The sequence below is a fragment of the Chiloscyllium plagiosum genome, unplaced genomic scaffold, assembly GCF_037043375.1.
Source record: "Chiloscyllium plagiosum isolate Xiang-an unplaced genomic scaffold, Cpla_swu_hap1 HiC_scaffold_14, whole genome shotgun sequence".
In the NCBI taxonomy this organism is placed as follows: Eukaryota; Metazoa; Chordata; class Chondrichthyes; order Orectolobiformes; family Hemiscylliidae; genus Chiloscyllium; species Chiloscyllium plagiosum.
Genome location: NW_028270152.1, coordinates 7,588,145 through 7,614,163, shown reverse-complemented (window position 1 = coordinate 7,614,163; position 26,019 = coordinate 7,588,145). Strand labels below are relative to the sequence as shown.

The 26,019-nt window shown below is 41.7% G+C and overlaps 1 protein-coding gene across 1 annotated transcript in view; it reads left to right on the top strand.

The window, feature by feature from the left end:
• eefsec (eukaryotic elongation factor, selenocysteine-tRNA-specific) overlaps positions 1-26,019 on the top strand; it is a 423,357-nt gene that overhangs the window by 203,100 nt on the left and 194,238 nt on the right. Inside the window, exon 5 of the mRNA XM_043707582.2 lies at positions 6,698-7,330. Within this exon, the coding sequence (XP_043563517.1) occupies positions 6,698-7,330 (633 nt within the window). The remainder of the gene's footprint in view (positions 1-6,697; positions 7,331-26,019) is intronic.

Sequence of the window (26,019 nt, the reverse complement as noted above, 5' to 3'; positions counted from 1 at the left end):
TCATTACATGTAAACGCTAACATCCCTGCTTGTGTTATAACAGTAGGTTAATCATTTTTATTTAACACTTGTTGAAAATAAATTCCAAGTGAGATTCCAACACCCCAAAATGCTTGGAGTATGATCTTTGGGTAAAATTGAAACAGGAGAATGTCTATACTTTCCAAAAGTGTCAAGATCCTCTTAGTCTACAAAGAAGCAACAAAGAGGATTGATGAGGGCAGAGCGGTAGATGTGATCCAGATGAACTTTCTGTAAGGCATTCGACAAGGTTCCTTGTGGTAAACTGGTTAGCAAGGTTAGATCACATGGAATTCAGAGGTAACTAGCCATTTGGATACAGAATTGGCTCAAAGGTAGAAGACAGAGGGTGATGGTGGAGAATTACTTTTCAGATCAGTGGTGTGCCACAAGGATCGGTACTGGATCCACTGCTTTTCATCATTTATATGAAATGATTTGAATGTGAACAAGGGAAGTAAGGTTAGTAAGTTTGTAGATGACACCAAAATTGGTTGTGTAGTAGACCTTGATCAGATGGGCCATTGGATCGAGGGGTGGCAGGTAAAGTTTAATTTAGATAAATGTGAGGTGCTGCGTTTTGGACGGGGTGGGACCATTCGCCACAGCAGATTCGCCGCCGACGATTAGCCACTGCCCTTTGACCACTGAGGACACTTGGCCACTGCCCATCGGACACTGAAGGCGATTCGCCACTGCAAATAAGTCGTATATTTTGAATATTGGTGGTAGCGTTTACTTGTTTTAATAACCATTTATTTTTGTTACTTATTTTAATAACCATTAGTATATAAGCTGGATAACGGAGCAGAAGAAAAATTTCTTTTGGCGGATAGTTGGCCAGGAAGTAATCGTATAATCATATTTGGTAGGGAATCTTGGATACATCATTTAGCAGAATCGACCACAAATAAAGCTAAAAAAAAAGAGACGCTGACGATAGAATAAAAATAATTGTTCTTGAAAACAGTAAAAGAGATTGTTTGGAATATATTAGAGGAATAGTGCATAACTATCAAATGAACTAAAATTTCATTGTTTAATATTAGTATGAGATTTTACTGCCATTATAAAGATTTTTAAAATATATTTCCTTTTTCTGGTTAAAGTTTGTAACTCATTTTGTATATAAACCAATAAAATGATATTTATTTTACCTTTTTTTTTATCAATATGTAGTATGTAGTTGTATAAATAAAGGGAACTGAGAAGTATGAAAGAACAGGCGGGAGGGAAAACAATCAGTACATATATATATCTCCGGTGTCAAATAGTCTCCAGAGGTCAAACGACCCCAGTGGAGAAACACTGGTGGAGAACTGGCAGTGGCTAATCATCGGCGGTGAATTTGCCGTGGCAAATCATCACCAACCTGTTTTGGAAAGGCAAGCCAGGGCAAGACTCATACACTTAATGGTAAGATCCTGGCGAGTGTTGCTGAACAAAGAGACCTTGGAGTGCATGTTCATAGCTCCTTGAAAGAGGAGTCACAGGTAGATAAGATAGTGAAGAAGGCGTTTGGTATGCTTTCCTTTATTGGTCAGAGTATTGAGTACAGGAGTTAGGAGGTCATGTTGTAGCTGTACAGGATTTTGGTTAGGCCACTTTTGAAATGCTGCATGCAATTCTGGTCTCCCTACTATAGGAAAGATGTTGGGAAACTTGAAAGGGTTCAGAAAAGATTTACAAGGATGTTGCCAGGGTTGGAGGATTTGAGCTATAGGGAGAGTCTGAATGGGCTAGGGCTACTTTCCCTGGAGTATGAGGAATGACCTTATATAGAGGTTTATAAAATCATGAGGGGCATGGATAGGGTAAATAGACAGTCTTTTCCCTGGGGTGCAGGATCCAAAATTGGAGGGCATAAGTTTAAGGTGAAAAGGGAACAAATTAGAAGGGACCAAAGGGGCAAATGTTTCACGCAGAGGGTGGTACGTGTATGGAATGAGCTGCCAGACGAAGTGGTGGAAGCTGGTACAATTACAGCATTTAAAAAGCAATTGGATGGGTATATGAAAAGGAAGGAGACAATGAGGTCTGCAGATGCTGGAGATCAGAGTTGAGTGTGTGTTGCTGGAAAAGCACAGCAGGTCAGGCAGCATCTGAGGAGCAGAAAATGTGAATAGGAAGGGTTTAGAGGGATATGTGCCAAATGCTGGCAAATGGGACTAGATTAATTTAGGATATCTGGTTAGCACAGCCAAGTTAAACCGAAAGGTCTGTTTCTGTGCTGTACACCTCTATAACTCTATGACTTTAATCAGGGATCTCTGTATTTCTTCTTGACTGTTAGGGCCAGATGAGCAAGTGTGAATTAGTTCCTCTATTTTTAAGCCCCAACTGGTTTGGTCGCACCAAATATTTTTAATTTATTTTTAGGACGTAGCTATGTCACACATCAGTTAGAACATGGTACCAGTCAAAATTAAGGAGCCAGTTACAAGGTTTTCATGAGTGAAAGAAAGAGGAATTTTATTACTTACTAACCTCAAGAAAAAAAGCAAAATGTAACATCAAACATGCACAAACACATATGGATAGTTTCAGAAAAGAGAGTATCTAGTGCAAAGGAAGATAAAGAATATAAAATTTTAAAAGTTCTTCAAATCCCTGAGTTGTTTTAGTTGAATCAAGACCACAGCTGTTTAATTGATGTCTTGTGTCTCATGTGGTAGAGAATTTTGAAGAATCCTTGAGTTCTCAGTTGATGAATTTGTCTTATCACAGGTGCAAGTTTTTGAGGTGTTGAGAAGAAAACTGGTAGAGCACAAGAGTTTTCAAATTCTTTACAAATCCATCTTATTTTCTACCGTGTTCTACGCAAAAGCTGTTCCCTGAAATGCAGTTCCTTTGTGAATTCCCATGCTTCATGTCATTGTCTTTTCAAGCTGAATCATCTGCAGCCCATTTTCATCCTAATATGTGAAAACTATAGAAGTTATGTGAAGCAAAAATAAGAGAATAGTGGATCTTTAGGCCTGACTAAATTTCAGTACCTTTCAGTAAAATGTTAATTTCTGCTCAGACTGTCTTTGTTTATCTGGTATCAGTTTCATGAGTCTGACCGAACCTGGTTAGGTAACTATGATAGTCTTCTGCTTTCTTAAAAATTATTTTACTCTTTGTTAGGCCCCAGGCATTAAAGTCGGGTGATGAAAGTTAAAAATCGGTATCCATATTTTACAGCCATTACGACAATACTGTACTTAGAATAATGTACGACAGCCATTGTTTCACCAATGTATACCATATCCAACCTAAATTGATACTTGTCATTAATTCAGAGTATGTGAGCATTACTTCTGTGCCAGCATTTAAAGCCCATCCTTCATTACCATGAAGAATGTGTTGATTAATTGCTTTCTTATGTAGATCTAGTCCAATATTTTTTGTTTGTATTTATTTGTAGGATGTGGGCATTTATTGCCCATCCCTAGTTGGCCTTGAGAAGGTGATGGTGATCTGCCTTCTTGAACTGCTGTAGTCTGTGTGCTGCTGGTTGACCTACAAGGCCATTAGGGAGAGAATTCCCAAGGTTTTGACCCAGCGATATATTTCAAAATCAGGATGGTGAGTGGCTTGGAGGGGAACTTGCAGGTGGTGGTGTTCCCATGTATCTGCTGCCCTTGTCTTTTCCAGTAGAAATGGTTGTGGATTTGGAAGGTGCTGTCTGAGGATCTTTGGTAAATTTCTGCAGTGCATCCTGCAGATAGTACACACTGCTGCTACTGAGTGTCAGTGGTGGAGGGAGTTGACGCTTGTGGATGTGGTGCCAATCAAGTGGCTGCTTTGTCCTGGATGGTGTCAAGCTTCTTGAGTGTTGTTGGAGATGCACCCATCCAGGCAAGTGGGGAGTATTCCATCACACTCCACATTTGTGCCTTTTGAATGCTGGACAGGCTTTGGGGAGTCAAGAGGTGAGTTACTTATTGCAGGGTTCCTAGCCTCTGCTCTGCTCTGCTCTTGTAGCCACTGTATTTATATGGAGAGTCCAGTTGAGTTTCTGGACAATGGTCATGTTCAGGATGTTGATAGTGGGGCATTTAGTAATGATACCAGCATTGAATTGCAAGAGTTTGTTTCTTACTGCAAATGGTCATTGCCTGACATTTGTGTGGCACGAATGTTACTTAACACTCTTCAGTCCAAGCCTGGATATTGTCCAGATCTTGTTGCATTTGAACATGGCAGTATCTGAGAAATCATGAATGGTGTTGTACATTGTGCACTCATTGGCGAACATCCCCACTTTTGATCTTTTGATGGAAGGATGGTTTAAATGTATCCATGCTGCTATTAGGACATGAATTCCACAATCTTGACCCAGAGGCAATGAAGGACTGGTGTCACAAAGCTGGTCCCTTTTTTTAAAAGCTGGTCATTTTCTCAAGGATACCAAGTCCTTGGTTTTCTTTCAGAGGGGTCATAAACACACCCAGTGCTGATTAGACTGGTTTGGTGCAGAGATTAAACGGTATTGAGAGGCCTTTTTGTTTACATGTAAGCAGATGAGACTTCAGGCGAAAGTGGTCATGTTTTAGAAGTGACCAGTATAATGAAAGGGGAGTGGTCAGCGCTCCAGCTGAGCAGTTCAATTCAGTCCAGAACTAGTTAGGAGTTCAACAGTGAGCTGTGTGGAAACAAATTCTCTCTCTTTCTGCCCTTCTAACTTCAACCTGTAAGCATTTGTTTCCTTTTTTACAGTATTTTAAGGGGGTTTGCTTATTCGGACTGTTGTCTATATTTGGAACAGCATAATTAAGTCTAGTTTGGACAGACTGAGTTCTGTAGGGGTTCTTTATTCTGTTCTTTGTGTTTCATTGTGTAATTTTGTGAATAAATTTCTGTCTGTTTAAAATCTAGTAGCCAACCTAGCTAGCTTACTCGGGGTAATTTTCACTGTACACTTACCAAAACAAATTGCAAAGTTATGGTCTGGGATGCCTGCTACAGAATTTTTGAATGGTTTGGCCTAGTCCATAACACTCGCACTGTAGTTCCAAGTGAGGAATGATGTGTGTTGGTGAGGGACTTGCAAGGTGTTGTGTTCTCATGCATCTGCTGTCTTTGTCCTTTTAATTGGCAAAAGTTTTGAAGGTGCTCTCAAAGGAGTTTTGGTGATTTATTGCTGTGCATCTTGTAGATGGTTTACACTGTTACGTGGGCAATGGTGTGAAGGGAGTCCATGTTGAAGGTGACAATCAAATTCCTAACATGTTCCTAATGATCTGGTTGGTTGCAAAAGAGAATTTTGCAACAACCTTTGTAAATAGAAGGATTAATCTGTATTCTGTGTAGCTCCTCTGGTAACTCAGTTGGAATGCAACTGTTCGGCTAAACAATGCAGATTTGAACAATTGCTTTTTCAGTCAATGTTGAGATAGCTAATAATACCAGAGCAATGGATGGTGTTTCAACTTTGACCTGAGCCAGAAAAGGTAGGGACAAATGATTTGCTCAGTTAGAAGAGTTTAGATTCCCTACAGTGTGGAAACAGGCCCTTCGGCCCAACAAGTCCACACCGACCCTCCGAAGAGTAACCCACCCAGACCCATTTCCCTCTGACTTATGCACCTAACACTATGGGCAATTTATTGGTATGGGTATGTTGAGCAATTTAGCTTGGCCAATTCACCTGACCGGCACATGCACCTGACCGGCACATGTTTGGACTGTGGGAAGAAACCAGAGCACCCGGAGTAAACCCACGCAGACACGGGGAGAATGTGCAAACTCCACACAGACAGTTGCCTGGGGCTGGAATCGAACCTGGGACCCTGGTGCTGTGAGACAACATTGCTAACTGCTGAGCCACCATGCAAGCCCTAAGTATTTGACTGGAAATGTAAAGTTTCCCTCTACGCAACAATTGCCAGATCTGTACGTATTTCCAGCACTTTAATTTGAGGTGAGAGTGGTATGTTGAGCAATATTGGCCCTATTATCCCTCAGTACCTTGGCCTGGACACAAATTTGAGGAGGTAGAGGAAGATTTTGGATGCTGGCAAATCTATATCCCAGCCTTCTGGAGAAGCAGGGGGAGATTAAGCTTGAAATATTGATATGCCTTTCTTGCTTATATGCTCCTAATGTTTGGCTTTTTTTTAGTTTCCCACACAGACTGCAACTGTTCAAGCCAGCAGGTCACTACCACCTTCTAAAGGGCAACTAGGGGTGATAACCACATTCTATGAATGATGTAAAGAAAAGCTTTTTTGCAGTGTTTTTTTTACGCTGCTGGTTTTTAAATCAGTTCTTCATCTAGTGGAATCTTTTTCAATAAATTCAGAGAGTCCTGCCTCTGTCTGGCTCTTGCTTCCACGTGTTTACGAATATAGATCTCCTGTCCTGTCATATCCTGTATTATAATAGGACAGGCAGGCGAGATGTGGCATTTGATTTCAAAGCCTGGAGTAATAACATGCAAGTTCTAAAAATGGTCATCTTTTTATTAGAAGCCAAAGATCCAGCGTTTGTACAATATTAATCATAGTCGAGCAAGTAAATGGCTTTTGTGTTTCAGCGCACAGAGGATAAGCATGCATAATTTATATGCCCCAGTGGCCTAAGGTTTTTGCGATAATATTTCCTTCAGGAATTTAACTTCTCTGAGTTTCTGCCTTTTTTTTCCCAATCTTCTTTCACTCAATTTTTTTTTTGATTTTTGTCTTCGTAGGTCAGCCGGAAGGTCAAGTCCATGCAAATGTTCCGTCAGCCGGTGAACACTGCCATCCAAGGTGACCGTGTAGGGATCTGTGTCACTCAGTTTGACCCCAAACAGCTTGAGCGAGGCCTGGTCTGTGCCCCAGACTCGCTGTGTACCTTGTATGCTGCCATAATGTCTGTGAAGAAAATACCTTATTACAAAGGATCAGTCCACACCAAAGCAAAGTTCCACATCACTGTTGGCCATGAAACGGTCATGGGAAAGGTGACCTTCTTCAGTCCTGCCATTGAGGATTTTGACAGTGAGCCTGTGATGGATCGTTTTGACTTTGACAGAGAATACCTCTATCAGGAAGAATACTTATCACAGGCCAAGGACGTTGATGTTGATAAAAGCCAAGCAGATGGAAGCAAGGTTCCCAGGCAGCAGTGGGCCTTATTGGAGTTTGAGAAACCAGTGACGTGCCCCAGACTAAGCCTGGTTATTGGCTCCAAGCTCGACACTGATATCCATGCCAATACCTGTCGGCTTGCGTTTCATGGAGTCTTGCTGGAAGGTTTTGAGGAAAAAAACTATGCGGAAGTCTCCCTGCCCAAGCTCAAAGTCTACAAGCTGAAACACAAAGAGGGGCAAGTGGAAAGGGTGAGCAAATCTGATAGGCTTGATATCGGGCACCTCCTTTTGAAATTTACCTGGTGATGTTGGAATAGTTAAAAAGGAAATGTTCCAATGAGACACTGTTGTCAAACAGAGAGACGTAGGGGTTCATTACAAGTCCTACAGGAAGGATAGAAAGGGAGGCAAGAGAGGAGGGGGAGTGGCGTTTTTGATAAGGGATAGCATTACAGCTGTGCTGAGGGAAGATATTCCCAGAAATCGAGGGAAGTTACTGAGAAATGAGAAAGGGATGATCACCTTATTGGGATTGTATTATAGACCCCCTAATAGTCAGAAGAAAATTGAGAACAAACTTGTAAGGAGATATCAGCTATCTGTAAGAATAAGAGGGTGGTTATGGTAGGGGATTTTAACTTTCCAAACATAGACTGGGACTGCCACAGTGTTAAGGGTTTAGATGGAGAGGAAGTTGTTAAGTGTGTACAAGAACATTTTCTGATTCAGTATGTGGATGTACCTATGAGAGAAGGTGCAAAACTTGACTTACTTTTGGGAAATAAGGCAGGGCAGGTGACTGATGTGTCAGTGGGGGAGCACTTTGGGGCCAGCGACCATAATTCTATTAGTTTTAAAATAGTGATGGAGAGGGATAGACCAGATCTAAAAGTTGAAGTTCTAAATTGGAGGAAGGCCAATTTTGATGGTATTAGGCAAGAACTTTCAAAAGCTGATTGAGGGCAGATGTTCGCAGGTAAAGGGACGACTGAAAAGTGGGAAGCCTTCAGAAATGAGACAACGAGAATCCAGAGAAAGTATATTCCTGTCAGGGTGAAAGGGAAGGCTGGTAGATATAGGGAATGCTGGATGACTAAAGAAATTGAGAGTTTGGTTCAGAAAAAGAAGGAAGCATATGTCAGGTATAGACAGGAGAGATTGAGTGAATCCTTAGAAGAATATAAAGAAAGTAGGAGTATACTTAAAAGGGAAATCAGAAGGACAAAACGGGGACATGAGGTAGCTTTGGCAAATAGAATTAAGGAGAATCCAAAGGGTTTTACAAATACATTAAGGACAAAAGGGTAACTAGGGAGAGAATAGGGCCCCTCAAAGATCAGAAAGGTGGCCTTTGTGTGGAGCTGCAGAAAATGGGGGAGATACTAAATGAATATTTTGCATCAGCATTTAATGTGGAAAAGGACATAGAAGATATAGACTGTCGGGAAATAGATGATGACATCTTGAAAAATGTCCACATTACAGAGGAAGAAGTGCTTGATGTCTTGAAACGCATAAAGGTGGATAAATCCCCAGGACCTGATCAGGTGTACCTTAGAACTCTGTGGGAAGCTAGGGAAGTGAATGCTGGGCCTCTTGCTGAGATATTTGTATCATCAATAGTCACAGGTGAGGTGCCGGACGACTGGAGGTTGGCTAATGTGCCACTGTTTAAGAAGGGCAGTAAAGACAAGCCAGGGAACTATAGACCGGTGAGCCTGACCTCGGTGGTGGGCAAGTTGTTGGAGGGAATCCTGAGGGACAGGATGTACGTGTATTTGGAAAGGCAAGGACTGATTAGGGATAGTCAACATGGCTTTGTGCGTGGGAAGTCTTGTCTCACAAACTTGATTGAGTTTTTTGAAGAAACAACAAAGAGGATTGATGAGGGCAGAGCAGTAGATGTTATCTATCTGGACTTCAGTAAAGCGTACAACAAGGTTCCCCATGGGAGACTGATGAACAAGGTTACGTCTCAGGGAATATAGGGAGAACTAGCCATTTGGATAGAGAATTGGCTCAAAGGTAGAAGACAGAGGGTAGTGATGGAGGGTTGTTTTTCAGACTGGAGGCCTGTGACCAATGGAGTGCCACAAGGATCGGTGCTGGGTCCTCTACTTTTCATCATTTATATAAATGATTTGGATGTGAGCATAAGAGGTACAGTTAGTAAGTTTGCAGATGACACCAAAATTGGAGCTGTAGTGGACAGCGAAGAAGGCTACCTCAGATTACAATGGGATCTTGATCAAATGGGCCAGTGGGCTGAGAGGTAGCAGATGGAGTTTAATTCAGATAAATGCGAAGTGTTGTGTTTTGGAAAAACAAATCTTATCAGGACTTATACCAGTAATGTTAAGTTTCTAGGGAGTGTTGCTGAACGAAGAAATCTTGAAGTGTGGGTTCATATCTCCTTGAAAGGTCATGCAAGTCATGCTTTCACGGTGAGAGGTGGAAAGTTTAAGGGGGATACACGCGGCAAGTACTTCACATAGAGGGTGGTGGGGCATTTGGAACGCGTTGCCAGCAGAGGTGGTAGAGGCAGGCACGGGCAATTCATTTAAGATGTGTCTGGACAGATGTATGAGTGGGTAGGGAGCAGAGGGATACAGATGCTTAGGAATTGACCGACAGGTTTAGACAGTACATTTGGATCGGCTCAGGCTTGGAGGGCCGAAGGGCCTGTTCCTGGGCTGTAAATTTTCTTTGTTCTTTGTTCTTCTTGAAAGTGGAGTCGCACGTAGATAGAATAGTGAAGAAAGCATTTGCTATGCTTTCCTTTATTGGTCAGAGTATTGAGTACAGGAGTTGGGAGGTCATGTGCAGGACATTGGTTAGGCCACTGTTGGAATATTGCGTGAAATTCTGGTCTCCTTCCTACTGGAAAGATGTTGTGAAACTTGAAAGGGTTCAGAAAAGATTTACAATGAGCTATAAGGAGAGGCTGAACAGGCTGGGGCTGTTTTCCCTGGAGCGTCGGAGGCTGAGGGGTGACCTTACAGAGATTTACAAAATTATGAGAGGCATGGATAGAATAAATAGACAAAGTCTTTTCCCTCGGGTGGGGGAGTCCAGAACTAGAGGGCGTAGATTTAGGGTGAGAGGGGAAAGATATAAAAGAAACCTAAGGGGCAACCTTTTCATGCAGAGGGTGGTGGGCGTATGGAATGAGCTGTCAGAGGAAGTGGTGGATGCTGGTATAATTGCAACATTTAAGAGGCATCTGGATGGCTATATGAATAGGAAGGGTTTGGAGGGATATGGGCTGAGTGCTGGCAGGTGGGACTACATTGAGTTGGAATATCTGGTTGGCATGGAAGGGTTGGACCGAAGGGTCTGCTTCCATGCTGTATATCTCTATGACTCTAGATACATAGTTCTTTGAACATTGCACCACAGATAGCGAGGGTGGTTAAGAAGGCGTATAGTGTGATTGCTTTCACTGCTGAGACCATTCAGTGTCAGAATTGGGACGTCACTTTGCAGGTTGTACAGGACATTGGTGAGGCCACTTTTGGAGTACTGTGTACAGTTCTGGTTGCCCTGCTATAGGAAGGATATTATTAAATTGGAGAGGGTTCAGAAAGAACATTGTCTGAGTTACCTGGACATGAGGGTTTGAGCTATAAGGATAGGCTGGGACTTTTTCACTGGAGTGTAGGAGGTTTAGGGATGACTGCCAGACGAAGTGGTAGATAAAGGTACAGTTAAAATATTTAAAAGACATTTGGACAGATACATGACAAGGAACAGTTTAGAGGGAGATGGGCCAAATGCAGGCTGGTGGCACTAGTTTAGTTTGTGAAACTTGATTGGTGTGAACGAGTTGGACAGAAGGGTCTGTTTCCGTGCTGTATGACTCTATGAATCTATTTACAAGTTCATTTTCATAAGCCATCAATCATAATCTGGTATTACTTAGCTATTTAATCTTCAAAAGTGCATATTTAGAAATTGTGCCCGTTATAGTTCCGTTAAGTTGTAGCAATAATTTTATCGAATGCACTTGGTTCAACTCATGGATGCCTGCTCCATGCCACCTCCCCACTCCCATCCTTTTTGTGCAGTCTTGCCTGCATATCCTTTTATTCCTTTCTTCTTTGTGTACTCACCCAGCTTCTTTGTAAAGGATCCGTGTTTGTTATTTTTATTCTACTTTCCCATTTTAGGAAGTGAAGAGTGATGACAATTAGATCCATTTTAAACTCATCTCTTAAATACTCTAATTCTCCTGTCAAAAATTTTACTGTGGTCCCCTAACTCCTATTTCAGCAACCAGCTATGTTTTGAGCAGTGTTTACGATTCTGTTTTTCTGGTTTCGCAAATTATTGTAAATACTGTTGGACTAAAGACGCATTTAATAATGTTAAACTTACTCATAGTTTCATGCTAAATACCATATTTTGTTGCATCGGCTTGCTGACCATCCAGTGAATCATAGATAGATCTTAGAATCCCTAGAGTGTTGAAGCAGGCTATTCAGCCCATTGACTCCACACCAACCCTCTGAACAGCATCCCACCTGGATCCACCACTCTACCCCATCCCTGTAACCCAGCCTTTTCCCAAGGCTAATCCATTTAGCATGCACATCCCTAGACCCTATGGGGCAATTTAGCGTGGCCAATCCACCAGACTTGCACATCTTTGGATTGTGGGAGGAAACCAGAGCACCTGGAGGAAACTAATGCAGACATGGGGAGAATGAGCAAACTCAATGCAGATATGTTGTCCGAGGATGGAATTTAACCCGGGTCCCTAGTGCTGTGAGGCAGCAATACTAACCACTGAGCATACCCTGCCACCCAGACAAGATCAGACATGCAACCTTCATCAATTAGAGACAGTGCAGGGATTGAATGGTTTAGTGCAGAGAGAATGTTGGTCATCTGAGGGGAGGGTTTGTATGGTTGGAGAACAGGCAACACTGACCACAAGATAGAGGAGCAGAGATAGGCCATTTAGCCCATAATTTCTGCTCTGCTGTTCAATGAGAGCAGAGCTGATCTGATACTTCAACTTCACCCTCCTGACTTTTCTCCATACTTCATGATTCTCTTATCGACTAAAAATCTGAGCCTCGAATATCATTACTGACCCTTACAACGCTTTGAGAAAAGAAATTCTTCTTCATTACTGCCTTAAATATGTGACCCCCTTATTCTGAGATTAAGTCCTCTAGTCCTAGACTGTTCCACAAAGGTAAACAGCTTTGCCTCTCATCCTTCTCAATTCCAATGGATACAGGTTCAACCTACTCAACTTCTCCTCATAAAACAGGCCCTCCTTATTCAGGGTTAGTCTAGTGAACCTTTTCTGGACTGCCTCCAATATTTTCCTTTAGGTTAGTGGCCCAAAACTGTTGACAGTATTTCCAGCCAGGATCTGACCACTGCCTTGTACAGCTTTAGCAAAACTTGCCCAGTTTGATATTGCATTTCCTTTGAACTAAAGACCAACATAGTTTGCCTTCCCTATTACCTGCTGTGCCTTGGATGCGAGCTTTTTGTGATTCATGCACGACAACCCCCAAATCCCTTTGATCAGTAGGTTTTTAGAGTTTTTCTCCTTTTAAATTATATTCAGCTCCTCTATTCTTCCTGCCAAAGTGCATAACCTCACAATTTCCCACATTCCATCTGCCAAATTGTTTGCCCTCTCCCTTAACCTGTATATATCCTTCTACCCATGGTAACATGTTACCTCCAACTGTGGGCTCTTGTCTTATTAAGTAGCCAAATATGTGGTACCTTATCAAATGCCATCTGAAAATACAAATATATTCCATCAATTATCTATCCTGCTTGTTACCTCCCCAAGGAATTCTAGAAAATTTGTCAGGCATGATTTCCTCTTCGTGAAGCCGTGCTTGATCATTTTATGTGTTTCTAAATCCTCTGCTATTACATCCTTTTTGATGGGCTCTAACATTTTCCCATTAACAGACATATTTCACGCTCTGTTGCGCAATCTCCTTTGGAGGCAGCCATCAGCCCCAACACTGATTTCATTCAGCCTTGTACATCAGACAAAGATTGGGTCCCAGCCTGTCAAGGGTCCTCTAAGCCAATCTCAGGACCTCGCTCAATCTCCAGTTCACCGATGTTGTTACTGTGGTGAAGGGGGAGTTCACGATTCTAGTTGCTCGACCCGTTACCCCATGGGGGGGGGTCACAAACCACAGTTTGGAAACCTTGGAGCTAAAGGAATTTTGAAGCAGTAGGCAAATAGAAGAGAGTGAAATAGCAGAGGCTGATGAACAGTTGGTATCGGTCTTAGTAGCAAAGAAGTCCATAGATTCTTGCTACTTCTTGTTGAAGGTGATGGGAGAGAAAATAGGGCAGAGGAATTTAAGAAGAGACCATTGCACCATTAACAATATACAATATCTTTTTATTGTCACTGTACTCCATTGTGGAGTACAGTGAAATGCTTTTATAATGTCTGCCTCCTTATTGTGATGTCATAGATACATGTACCTCGATACAATTCTCGGATACAGCAGAGGAATAAAAGTAGTTGCATTACAACAGAGCTTGAAAATAAGTTAAAAATAGGACAACATTAAAGTGTTGACATTACAGTCAGTTGGAAATTTCAAATAAACATTACAGTGTAAATATTTTCTAGTGTTTCTATTCATAGAAGCCTCCTAATCTAATCCTATATTTCACTCTCACTGGCCCTTCAGACAACCTACGTTTTCAAGCAACTATCTAATTCTTAGTTTTATTTTTAAGTTACTTATTCCACAATAATTTACAGCAGAAAGTTACATGTCCTCACCATTTTTCAAAGCTCCTTTTTAACGCTTTCAAAAAAATTGCTATCCATAGAAGACACCCAAAAGCAATTTGTAGATACACCATTACAATTCCACAGGTGTGGTCTGAGAAACAAATTCATTTTGCTGTGACACATGAAATTCTGACATTGGGAAAATCACAGGAATGTGCCACGCACTCTGAGAGAGGTTTATCTGCGACTGTGCTCTCCTCAGCCTGGGAGGGAGATATTTGCAATTGTAGTCCAACCAGTTTGCATGAGGGCTATGATCCACAGCTATGATCTATTTAGTTTAAGACATAGATGACATGGGGGGGTGCAGTTTATAATATCTGTTAGACCTTGTGCCTGATTTGGAAGGTAATGTTCTATTTAGTCATATCACCTGCAGCGATTAAATTGCAAGAGGCTCTTTATGGACACACCCAATGGAAGTGAGTGAGACATCGGTAATTAAAACACAGCATGTTCTCAATTCTTCATAATTCGAGCATTTAGAACAGGGTTTCACTGATTGATTTGTGAAGTTTGTATTTGGTGAATTTGAGTAATACTGCCTAGCCCTTGTGTGATGGTACTCTTTTTTTTCTGATGTTACAAAGCCTGTTTGCTTTACCTTCCATAAGTGCTTATTTTGTACGTGAGAAGCTAATTTTGCTGCATTCAGTGTCCATTCTGATCATTCATTTGGTTTACTCAATGCTATGGATAAGATTTCAAGAGTGAGCAGCTAAATGGTACCCAATCTGTGGTGTGTAAAATAGACTGTATTGTTCAACATGTTACAGTAGCTATTTCAGATTCAGAAATGCAGGATGTAATACACCCTTTGTTTTACTCAACAAAGAGCTGAAAATACTGAAAATCTCAAAAGTTCCATTCTCTGTAATGCTTGCACATCCTGATTGTCATGCACTTAAAAAAAAATGTGCTATCGCATTTCAGCACTCAGCAAAACACAACCAGCTTTGTCTTCCTGGATAAAGGATGTGGAACACTCCTGCTTTACAGCTCGCACCATAAAGCCTTCACAATCTTAATTTTTTTTTTCTTCAAGTCACCCATGCTTTGCCATAACTGTTCTCTTCAATTTTGTGGAGCCATCTCAGGGACTGGGATAAGGAAGGTTATTCCAGTCCACAATTGTAGATCACAGTGTATAATTCTAACTCTGAAACCTCGACAAATATTTTTAAAAACTGGGGATAACTTGCACACTAAGAATGCAAGCAGTGGAGTCAGGGCGGCAAGGTGGCTTGGTGGTTAGACTGCTGCCTCATTCTACCCTTGGGTGACTCCCAGTATAGAATTTGCACATTCTCCCCATGTCTGCATGGGTTTCCTCCGGGTGCTCCAGTTTCCTCCTACAGTCTAAAAATGTGCAGGTTAGGTGGATTGGTCATGGGAATTGCTGGGTTACATGGATAGGGTAGGGGGTGACTCCTGTACGGAGGGTCGGTGTGGGTTCGATGGGCTGAAAGGCCATAGGGATTCTACAATTCTATGAATGTTGATGTAGGTGGTTGCTATTTTTAAATATGGGAAGAAAATCACACCATTACTTCATCTTAAATCAATGTGGTGTGTTTTATTCAATGAATCGATTCTATAAGAATACCTTTAACCACTATTGAAATATTTTTTTAAAATGGTCAAATTCATTGCTTTTGGTACAGAGCATTTTTACTGGTGCCTGTTGATGAATCCCCATGATATAAGAAGGCGGTGGCTTGGCAAATGTGCTGCTTTGTCCTGAATGGTGTCAAGTTTCTACAGTGTTGTTGAAGCCATACCCATCCAGGCAAATGGGAGTGTTCCATCGCAATGCTGACTTTTGCCTTGTCAATAATGGACAGGCTTTGTGGAGTCAAGAAATGTGTTACTTGCTGCAGGCTACCTAACCTCTGACCTGCTAATGTAGGTCTGTTTCTAGTCAGTGGTAGCACCCAAATTGACAACTCTGTGGGATTCAATGAATGTCTCAGGCAATGGTTGGATTCTGTCATGTTGGAGATGGTCATTACCTGGCATTTGGTGTGTGGGTTACTTGCTGCTTGTCAGCCCAAGTATTGTGGATATTGTCTAGACCTTGCTGCACTTGGACATGACTGCTTTAGTATCTGAGGAGGTGTGATTGGTATTGAACATGGTGCAATCATCAGTAAACATCCCCCTTACTGACCTTGTCCTGAAGGGCAGGTCAGTTATGAAACAGGTGAAGATGGTCGGGCCTAGAACACTAACACTTATGGTGCAGTGGTAGTGTCTTTATCTCTGAGCCAGACGTCGCAGTTTCAAGTCCCACCTGCTCCAGAAGTGTCTTATAACATATCTAAATGTGTTGATTAGAAAATATCTGCCCTTAGACCAGCAAAGATATGCTGGAGCTGAGATGACTTACCTGCCACAATCAAAACCATCTTCTGTCATGCTAGGTATGATTTCAGCAGCAGAGAGTTACCCCCGATTCTAATTTTGCCGGGGCTTCTCAATGTCACACTCAGTCACATGCAATCCTGCTGTCAAGACCTGTATTCTCATTTCCCTGCTGGACTCTTTTGTCAGCTCTTTTGTCCAAGTTTGAACCAAAGTTGTAATGAGGTCAGAAGCTGAATGGCCCTTGCGGAACTCAAACTGAGTGTCAGGAACAGGTAGTTACTAAGCAAGTGTTGCTTAATAACATTGAAGATGACCTTGGCATAAATAACTGCACCCTTGTCCATAAGCTAATTAGCTTCACATATAAACAAACTCGTTCCAGTTCATCTGCATGTTGCTGCCCACAGACACACAAACAGGAGTTTGTGAACACGTAGTTATCAAATTCCTTGCTTTCAAAATTTGTAGCCATCCTTTTTTATTCCAGTACATACTTGTAAAAAAAAGCACAAAAGCATGATCTTAACAACTCTAATTTTAATTCTTTCACAGAAATCTCTCCTGCTCTGCCTGTCATTGGTATAAAGCTAAAAATCACACAACACCAGGTTATAGTCCAACAGGTTTATTTGGAAACACTAACTTTCAGAACGCTGCTCCTTCATCAGGTGGTTGTGGAATATAAGATTGTAAGACACAGAATTTATAGCAAAAGATTATAATATTATGCAACTGAAATAATATACTGAACAAACCTAGATTGTTAAGTCTTTCATCTTTTAGAATGGGTTGCAGGTTTTGGTTCATTAATATGTAGATCCCAGAACTTCTTTTAAGTCACTTTCTCGAGATGACTTAAGGTTTTATAACAAAATGTGACATCTCAGCTCAGACAATGCATTAAAGATGTGAGGTCAGAGTCTGTCTGTATCCCAATCTTGAGTCAGACTGGTTCTATTTCCAAAGTAGAAATTTACAAAATATTACATGTATCGACTGCCTGTATTAATTGCCTGCAGAGTGTGCATTTTTTGAGCAAATTGAATGCATCTGAAAATATAATTCTGCAAATACAAATTCACCCCATAAACTTATATGTGTGTGTGCATGAAAGAGAGAATGAGTGTATGCATGTGTGTGAGTATGAGTTGTGTGAAAGCTTAGAAGAGTGTGTGTAGATGTGATAGAATATAAACCTGTGAGAGGGTGTGTGTGTGGGTGAGAGTGTGGGAGGTGTTTGTGTGTGTGAGATGAGAGGATCTGCATGTGTGTGTGTGTGTGTGTGTATGGTAGTAGGGTCACCTGTAGCGTGACATGAACCCAAGATCTCGGTTGTGGCCATCCTCATGGGTGCTGAACTTGGCTATGAGCTTTAGAAGGCATTGCAGGTTGATATTAATCTATTTAACCATTTCTTGACCATCAGATTGTCAGGTGGGAGTGAATTCTGGAGCATTTGTTTCAAAGGCTGGGACACTGCCCACTGTGCCAGAAAATCTCTCTTAAATTAGGATAAACAGAAACATAAGACCCAGCCTTAGGGGTAATTGCCAGGCTTCAAAGTCAAGGCTTGTCTCATGGGCAATAATTTGTACCACCCCCTGGGTTAAGGCATTTTAACCTTGTAATTATGGTCTGTAATATTGGGTTAAAACTGCTGTTAAAATAATAGACACAATGTGAGTGTGTTAAGTAATCAAAAATTAATAATTGTGCAGTTTGACAGCATAAAGGGAGTTCACTTTGTATGCAATGATTTTCATGCTTAATCTTCAAAAGCTTCGACATTTAAAAAGTGGATAGATTCCAATCCTCAGCTCTTGTGTCTTGAACTTTAATGAGCACAAAATTTTCCCATCCCAACTTACATCAATTTAAATAAATCTTTTGTTGGTATGGAACTTGAGTATTGCAGAAAAGAGACAAACTTTGTTGTAGCTTTGCATCTTGCTCTGATCAGGGCACTCTCAAGGATAGCAGTATAAAGGAGAAGGTAATGATGTTTGGTTAACAAGTTGACTCTGATTGTTAGAGCTGCCATCATGAATGGTGAATGGTAGGGCCTTAAGGAATGTAGTGGAACAGAGGGACCTTGGAGTTCAGATACACGACTGTCTGAAAGTGGACTCACAGGTAGACAGGGCAGTGAAGAAGGCTTTTGGCACAGGGCATTAGTATAGAAGTTGGGAAGTTATGTTGCAGTTGTACAGGACATTGGTGAGTCCGCACTTGAAGTATTGTGTTCAGTTTTGGTCACCTTGCTATAGGAAGGATGTTATTAAACTGGAAAGAGTGCAGAAGAAATTTACAAGGATGTTGCCGGGACTCAAGGGTCTGAGTTATGGGAGAGGTTGGACGAGCTAGGGCTTTCTTCTTCAGAGCATAGGAGAACTAAGGGGGGGGGTGAGGAATTTTATAAGATGGCATGGTTAGGGTGGATGCACTCAGTCTTCTTCCCAGGGCTGAGGAATCCAGGACTAGAGGGGATTAGTTTATGGTTAGAGGGGAGAAAAACCAGGGAAACCGAGGGGCAACCTTTTTTTACATAGGGGGTGTTACACATATGGAATGAGCTGCCAGCGGAGGTGGTTGAGGTGGGTACATTAACAAAGTTTAAAAGGCAATTGGACAAATATATGGATAAGAAAGATTTAGAAGGTTATGGGCCAATTGCAGGGAAATGGTGTTAGCATAGGTAGATATTTTGGTCAGCATGAACCAGTTTGGGCCGAAGGACCTGTCTCTATCCTGTCGGACTCTATGCGAAAACGCCATATGTAAATTTTAATAAATCTGTTGTATTTATTTGGCAAAATATTCAGGCAGTGTACATAATAGATATTTAAGGGAAACTAAACTGGATTGAACCACACAAATATTGTGACAATAAGAGCAGGTCAGAGACTAGGAATACTGCAGCAAGTAATTCGTGTCCTGACTCCCCAAAGCATGTCCATCATCTACAAGGCACAAGTCAAATTGTGATGGAACACTCCCCAATTGCCTGATGGGTGTAGCACTCACTGTTCTCAAGTAGCTCAAGACAAAGCAGCTGCTTGATTGTCACTCCATCTCCACTAACTTTAGCACTTACTTTATTCACCATGGTACAGTGACTGAAATGTGTACCACAGGCAAAATGCATTGCAGCAATTCACCAAAGCTCCTTCAACAACAACTTCAAACTCTGTGGTCTCTGCCATCAGGAAGGTCAAGGGTAGCAGGTACATGTGAATACCATCTCTTACAAGTTCCCCTCTGAGCCGCTCACCTTCCTGACTTGGAAATATATCACAGTTCTTTCAGTGTTGTGATGCAAAATCTTGGAACCTCTGTTTTTAAAAGCACTCTCCCTACACCTCCCAAGGACTCAAGCAGTTCAGGAAGGCACCTGTACATCACATTCTCCAAGGCGGTTAGGGAGAGGAGTTTTTGCTGCTTTAGCTAGTGATGCACATCTCCTGAATGAATAATAAAACAAACTGTTTATAATGATGCTGGGTTACGGGTTAAATGATAGCTTGCAACTTACAGAAATCTTTTTATTTGCTACTAATAAAGGCGTTTGATAAGGTTCCCCATGGTAGGCTACTTCAAAAAAATACGGAGGTATGGCATTGAGGGTGAGTTGGAGGTCTGGATTAGGAATTGGCTGGCTGGAAGAAGACAGAGGGTAGTAGTTGATGGTAAAGGTTCATCTTGGAGTGCCATTACTAGCGGTATTCCGCAAGGATCTGTTTTGGGACCATTGCTGTTTGTCACTTTTATAAATGACCTGGAGGAGGGGCTAGAAGGTTGGGTGAGCAAGTTTGCGGTTGATACGAAAGTCGGAAGAGTTGTTGACAGTGAGGAAGGATGTGGCAGGTTACAGCGGGATATAGATAAGCTGCAGAACTGGGCAGAAAGGTGGCAAATGGAGTTCAATGAAGCTAAGTGTGAGGTGATTCACTTTGGTAAGAGTAACTAAAAAATGGGGTACTGGGCTAATGGTCGGATACTTGGTAGTGTGGATGAGCAGAGGGATCTTGGTGTCCATGTACACAGATCTTTGAAAGTTGCCACCCAGGTAAATAGTGCGGTGAAGAAGGCATATGGCGTACTGGCTTTTATTGGTAGAGGAATTGAGTTCCGGAGTCCTGAGGTCATGTTGCAGTTGTATAAGACTCTGGTGCGGCCGCATCTGGAGTATTGTGTGCAGTTTTGATCGCCATACTATAGGAAGGATGTGGAGGCACTGGAACGGGTGCAGAGGAGGTTTACCAGGATGTTGCCTGGTATGGTAGGAAGATCGTATGAGGAAAGGCTTAGGCACTTGGGGTTGTTTTCATTGGAGAAAAGAAGGTTTAGGGGTGACTTGATAGAGGTGTACAAGATGATTTGGGGTTTAGATAGGGTTGACCGTGCGAACCTTTTTCCACGTATGGAGTCAGCTATTACGAGGGGGCATAGCTTTAAATTAAGGGGTGGTAGGTATCGGACAGATGTTAGGGGTAGGTTCTTTACTCAGTGCGTCGTGAGTTCATGGAATGCACTGCCAGTAGCAGTGGTGGACTCTCCCTCTTTATGGGCATTTAAGCGGGCATTGGATAGGCATATGGAGGATAGTGGGCTAGTGTAGGTTAGGTGGGCTTGGATCGGCGCAACATCGAGGGCCGAAGGGCCTGTACTGCACTGTATTCTTCTATGTTCTATGTTCTATGTTTCAAAATTACAACAAAGAGGGCTAGTCTATGGCACCCACACCTCATGAATAGAGAATAGACAAGCATGAACTATGACATGTGAACTTATACAAAAAATGATTTTTTACTTAGTTCTACTAAAATTAGTTTTTTTCCCTGCATCATGCACTTTTTTCTGTAAAAATATGGCAGTTGTACAGGTGAATTCTCAACCAGTAAATATAACAGAGCATTGATGTACAAACAATTTTGTGTCAACAGCAAATATCTAAAGGGACTGAAGAAACAGAAAGAAAATAACTCATCACCTCATATGGTCCAAACTGGTGCTATTGAACTGTGTTCAATTTGTACAGATTTATTGGTGGAATATGTTGGCAAGGCATCTTGTTAAGACAAACTTGCTTTAGCAGTGATCTGGATAAGGTGCCCCATTATCAGATTAGGATTGTAATTGAATGTATTGCACTTGGGGTTTTGTTTTTCATCTAGTTTCACTAATCCTTATGGACCAGATTCTGTGACTACTCATTACACCAACAGACTGAACTGACCACCTTTGTTATGACCGCTTGCAGTCCCCACAAAGCATTCTAGATTTTATACCAGCGACCGAAGAGTCTGTTTCCATGCTGTACATCTCTATGACTCTATGACATGACGTATCCAGTCAAGAATGATTCTCTTGAGTTCAGCATTTTCTTACAGTCACACATGCCACGATTCACTGAATCAAAAATATGAATTGCTAAAGTATGTCTCACTGTAACTTAAACAGAAAGACATATAAAGACAAGCAAGACATAGATATTAAGGATGGAAAAGGAACAAAATCAGGGAACCACAGTTCAATAGCACCAGTTTGGACTATATGAGGTGATGAGTTATTTTCTTTCTGTTTCTTCAGTCCCTTTAGATATTTGCTGTTGACACAAAATTGTTTTTACATCAATGCTCTGTTATATTCACTGGTTGAGAATTCATCCTGTCACTGTCTTTGAAGGTGTTTCATTCCCCCTTCAACAGGTGTTTGCAGAAAAATGTGAGTGGAAGACAGCTAGCTATTACTGGATATTTTCTCATGTCGCTACACAGGAGAAAGAAAGAGACTCTTTTTAAACACACTCTCTTTGCAGACTGAGTGGTTCTATGCTGCATGGCCCTGGTCAAGCCAATATCACCTTGTCAGGAGCCAATCAAAACATTGTTGTCAAGCCGTTGATCCTTAGTTCTGAACCTATTCGCTCCTTATGTCTGTTGCTGTCACTGTCTGAGGAAAGAAATGCAACATTATATACAACTGACAATATCCTCCAGTAAACTGCAGCAGCCTCTGTGCAGAGTCTCCTTGGTTTAAAGCGGCATCTTCCTTTTTTAGTCCATAAAAAGTATTCAAAAATGATTACTTTATATGCAGAATATTTATAGTTGATAGACAGCAGTGTATTTAACCATAATTTAGAGACTGTTAACTTTCCAGATCTCTTCCCTGGCAACTCTACAAGAATTGCCTTGAAATATTTTGAATTACCCGGAAATTACAGGTCAGACAAAGACCATGAGACCTGGCAGGTACTGGTGTTCCACAAGAACTTCTTTCTATCTTACTTCAACTTCAACAAATTCTGTCAACATACCCTCTGTTCCTTTCTTCCTGATGTGTTTTGTGATTCCTCATAAATGGTTCTGTTATTCACCACAACCAATCCATGTGGCAGGAAGTTCCACATTCTTAACCATCGAGACAAAGACAATTCTCATGAATTCCTTTTTAGATTTTTAGTGACTTGCCACTACTTATGGCTCTTGGTTTTGCATTCTCACAGTTCTGTCCCTCCCTTCTCTGGTTCTGCGCCCTTTAAGAGGATAGGCCAGGATTGTGCAGCAGTTTGGATGTGTGTCTCAATAACCTGCTTCAAGTCCCACAGAAATGATGAGCAACCCAAAGGGAACGGCGATCTGATCGCATGGCCCTTTGTACATCTCCTTCCACTCCAGTGTGGTTTCCTTGATCCTGAAGTGTGAAGCTTTGAAATGTTTTAACTCTTACATATGAAGTAACCCTTTTTTAAATCCTAAAATGAAAAATTACATGTCAGAATCATTGAGCAGAGTTATGACAGAGTTTTAGGTATAATTAAGTTTGAGTATATACAACACGTCTACTAAAGGAAGAAAAGATCCATGTACAACATAACCACATGTGCTCGAACGGTTGTCACATATGGAATCCATATTTAAGTTTTGTTCTGAAAAATAAAACAAAGTCATTATGTTAAAAGACCTGGAAGCAAGAACACCATTGATGCTACAGAATTTGCAAATCCTATTATTGGGTCTGTTTCATTCTGAACATTCAGAACTTCCAGCCTGTAAGCTGAAACCACTTTTAGATTTGAGAATTGTGCTAACACTTGCGTACTGGGAATAACATTATAACTCGTTCTCAATTTGTTTTTTTTCCTTGAAGTGAAGATCTGTGCCTTGTTTTTTTATTTTTTTCCTTGAAATATTCAGGATCAGGTTTTGCAGCTGTTGCTTGATAAAAAACATATGCACAACTTGAAAAAAACTACAAAGCGAACTTTGTGTGTAAAGGGTTAAAGAAAAAAATGTCAAAATTAATCCTAACCACATATTGTCTTTCTTAATTGTACTGTAGCCAACGTTTATGTTGTCTGGGGACATTTTCACTGCTAACCCTGGTCAGATAAAATTAGCCTTTCAAGAATATGCTGACCCAGATTTAACCCTGCACTGGAATTCCACATGACACCCACAATACTGAACTAGCAATGTGTAACAATTGCTGACAGAATGTTGTTCAAAGTTGTGGAATGAGATCCAGTGATGGTTTGTGGCTTTTGTGGAGCTGTCTTTGCTGTAACTTGGAAACTTTCATCGATTGCAAATGAAACTTTTTATTTTTAAATAAACTTCTGAAACCATTTGCTAGTATTTATCCCTCAGCCCAACATCGCCAAAAGACTTTTTTATTTGTTGATGGGATGCAGGCATTTCTGGCTGGGCCAACATTTATTACCCATCTTGAAATGTGTGAGGCATGGAGGGGATCTGCTGCCTTAGTCCTTTTAGGTGATGGGGATAAAGGTTTTGGGAGTCTGCTATCCAAGGAGCCTTGGTGAATATCTGCACTGCACCCTTGGAGATGATACACACTGCTGCTATAGAGTGTTGCTGGTGGATGTTTGTGGATGTGGCGCCAGTCAAGTGGGCTGCTTTGTCCTGGATGGTGTCAAACTTCTTGAGTGTTGTTGGAGCTATACCCATCCAGATAACTGAGGAGTATGCCATCACACACCTGACCTGTACCTTGAGGTGAGCTACTTGCTGCTGAATTTATAGCCTCTGACCTGCTCTTGTAACTTCTTTATATAGCTGGCCCAGTTCAGTTTCTGGTCAGTTGTGTTGATAATGGGGGAGTTCAGTGATGGTCATGGTATTAAACATTGTGGGGCAATAGTTAGATTCTCCTTTGGTGGAGATGGTCATTCCCTGGTAGTTTTGCAGCATGAATGTTACTTGCCATTCCTCAGCCCAAACTGAATAGTATCCAGGGCTTCCTGCCAAGGACCAGGATTTGGTCAGTATCTGAGGAGGAGCAAATAGTGCTGAACACTGCAATTGTGAGTGAACATCCCTGCACATGAGTGTATGATGTAGGGAAAGCAATTAAAGAAGCAACTGAAGATGGTTGGGCCTAAGACAGTACCCTGAGAAACACTTGCAGAGATGTGCTGGACTGAGGTGATAGAGCTCCAACAATTAAAAGGCATCTGGATGGGTATTTGAATAGGAAGGGTTTAAAGGGATATGGGCCAAATGCGGCAAATGGGACTAGATTGGGATGCTTGGTTGGCGTGGAAGCGTTGGACTGAAGAGTCTGTTTCTGTGCTGTAAGGCTGTATGACATGATTGGCTTCCTGTACCATGGGGCCATGGGATGTTCGCTCAGCTTCCCTGCAGTCCCCACTGATGATAGGATAGTGTATGGGGATGGACTTAGATTAGTTTACAGGTTGGCACAATATCGAGGCCGAAGGGCCTGTTCTGCGCTGTATTGTTCTATGTTCTATTACAGTCATCTTTCTTTGTGCTGGGTGGCACTCTGAACAGCACAGAATTTTCAGCCTGATTTCCACTGACTGCAATCTTGCTATAGTTCCTTGATGCCATACTTTGCTCAGTGTGGCCTTGATGTCAAAGACAGTCACTCGCTTCTGGAGCGGAGGCCTATTTTCCATATTTGATCCAAATTAAATAGTTTGTAATGGGATCAGGAGCTGAGTAGCTCAGGTGGAACCCAACTGCATGACAGTGAGTAGGTTATGCAACCTGTGTGGGCAGAGTGGGAACTGCAGAAAAGCTGAGCGAACCTCCCATGGCCCCATGGTACAGGAAGCCATTCAAGTCATAGAGTCTTAAAGCACAGCAACAGACCCTTCAGTCCAACTCATCCATGCCGACCAGACAACCCAATCTAGTCCCATTTGCCATCACTTTGCTAATATCCCTCTAAACCCTTCCTATTCATATACCCACCCAGATGCCTTTTAAATGTTGTAACTGCACCAGCCTCCACCACTTCCTCTGGCTGCTCATTCCATAAACGCACCACCCGTTGCGTGAAAAGTTACCCCTCAGGTCCTTTTTAAATCTTTCCCCTCTCACCTTAAACCTCTGCCCTCTCGTTCTGGACTCCCACCCGAGGAAAAATTCACTCTATCCATGTCCTTCAAGTCAGGGAAACGGTTGGGATCTCGTTGTATTAGTGAACAGTATAAGCAGGGGATAGATATCGTCCTCTGAGAGCATGAGAATGAGTCCCAAAAGCTATGTTGCCTGCCCAATGCCAAGGTAAATGATATCTCCTTACAGACTATACAAAAATAGGTAGGAAAGCAAATGCTGAGGGTGACACACATGAGTCTACAGAGGGATATAGACTGGTTAAAGAATGAGCAAAAACTTGGCAGAATGAATATGGGTTGGAAAAGTGACAGGTACTTTATCAGCAGGAATAAAGAAGATGAAGATTAGTTACAAGGAGAAAAATTCCAGTCAGCTAC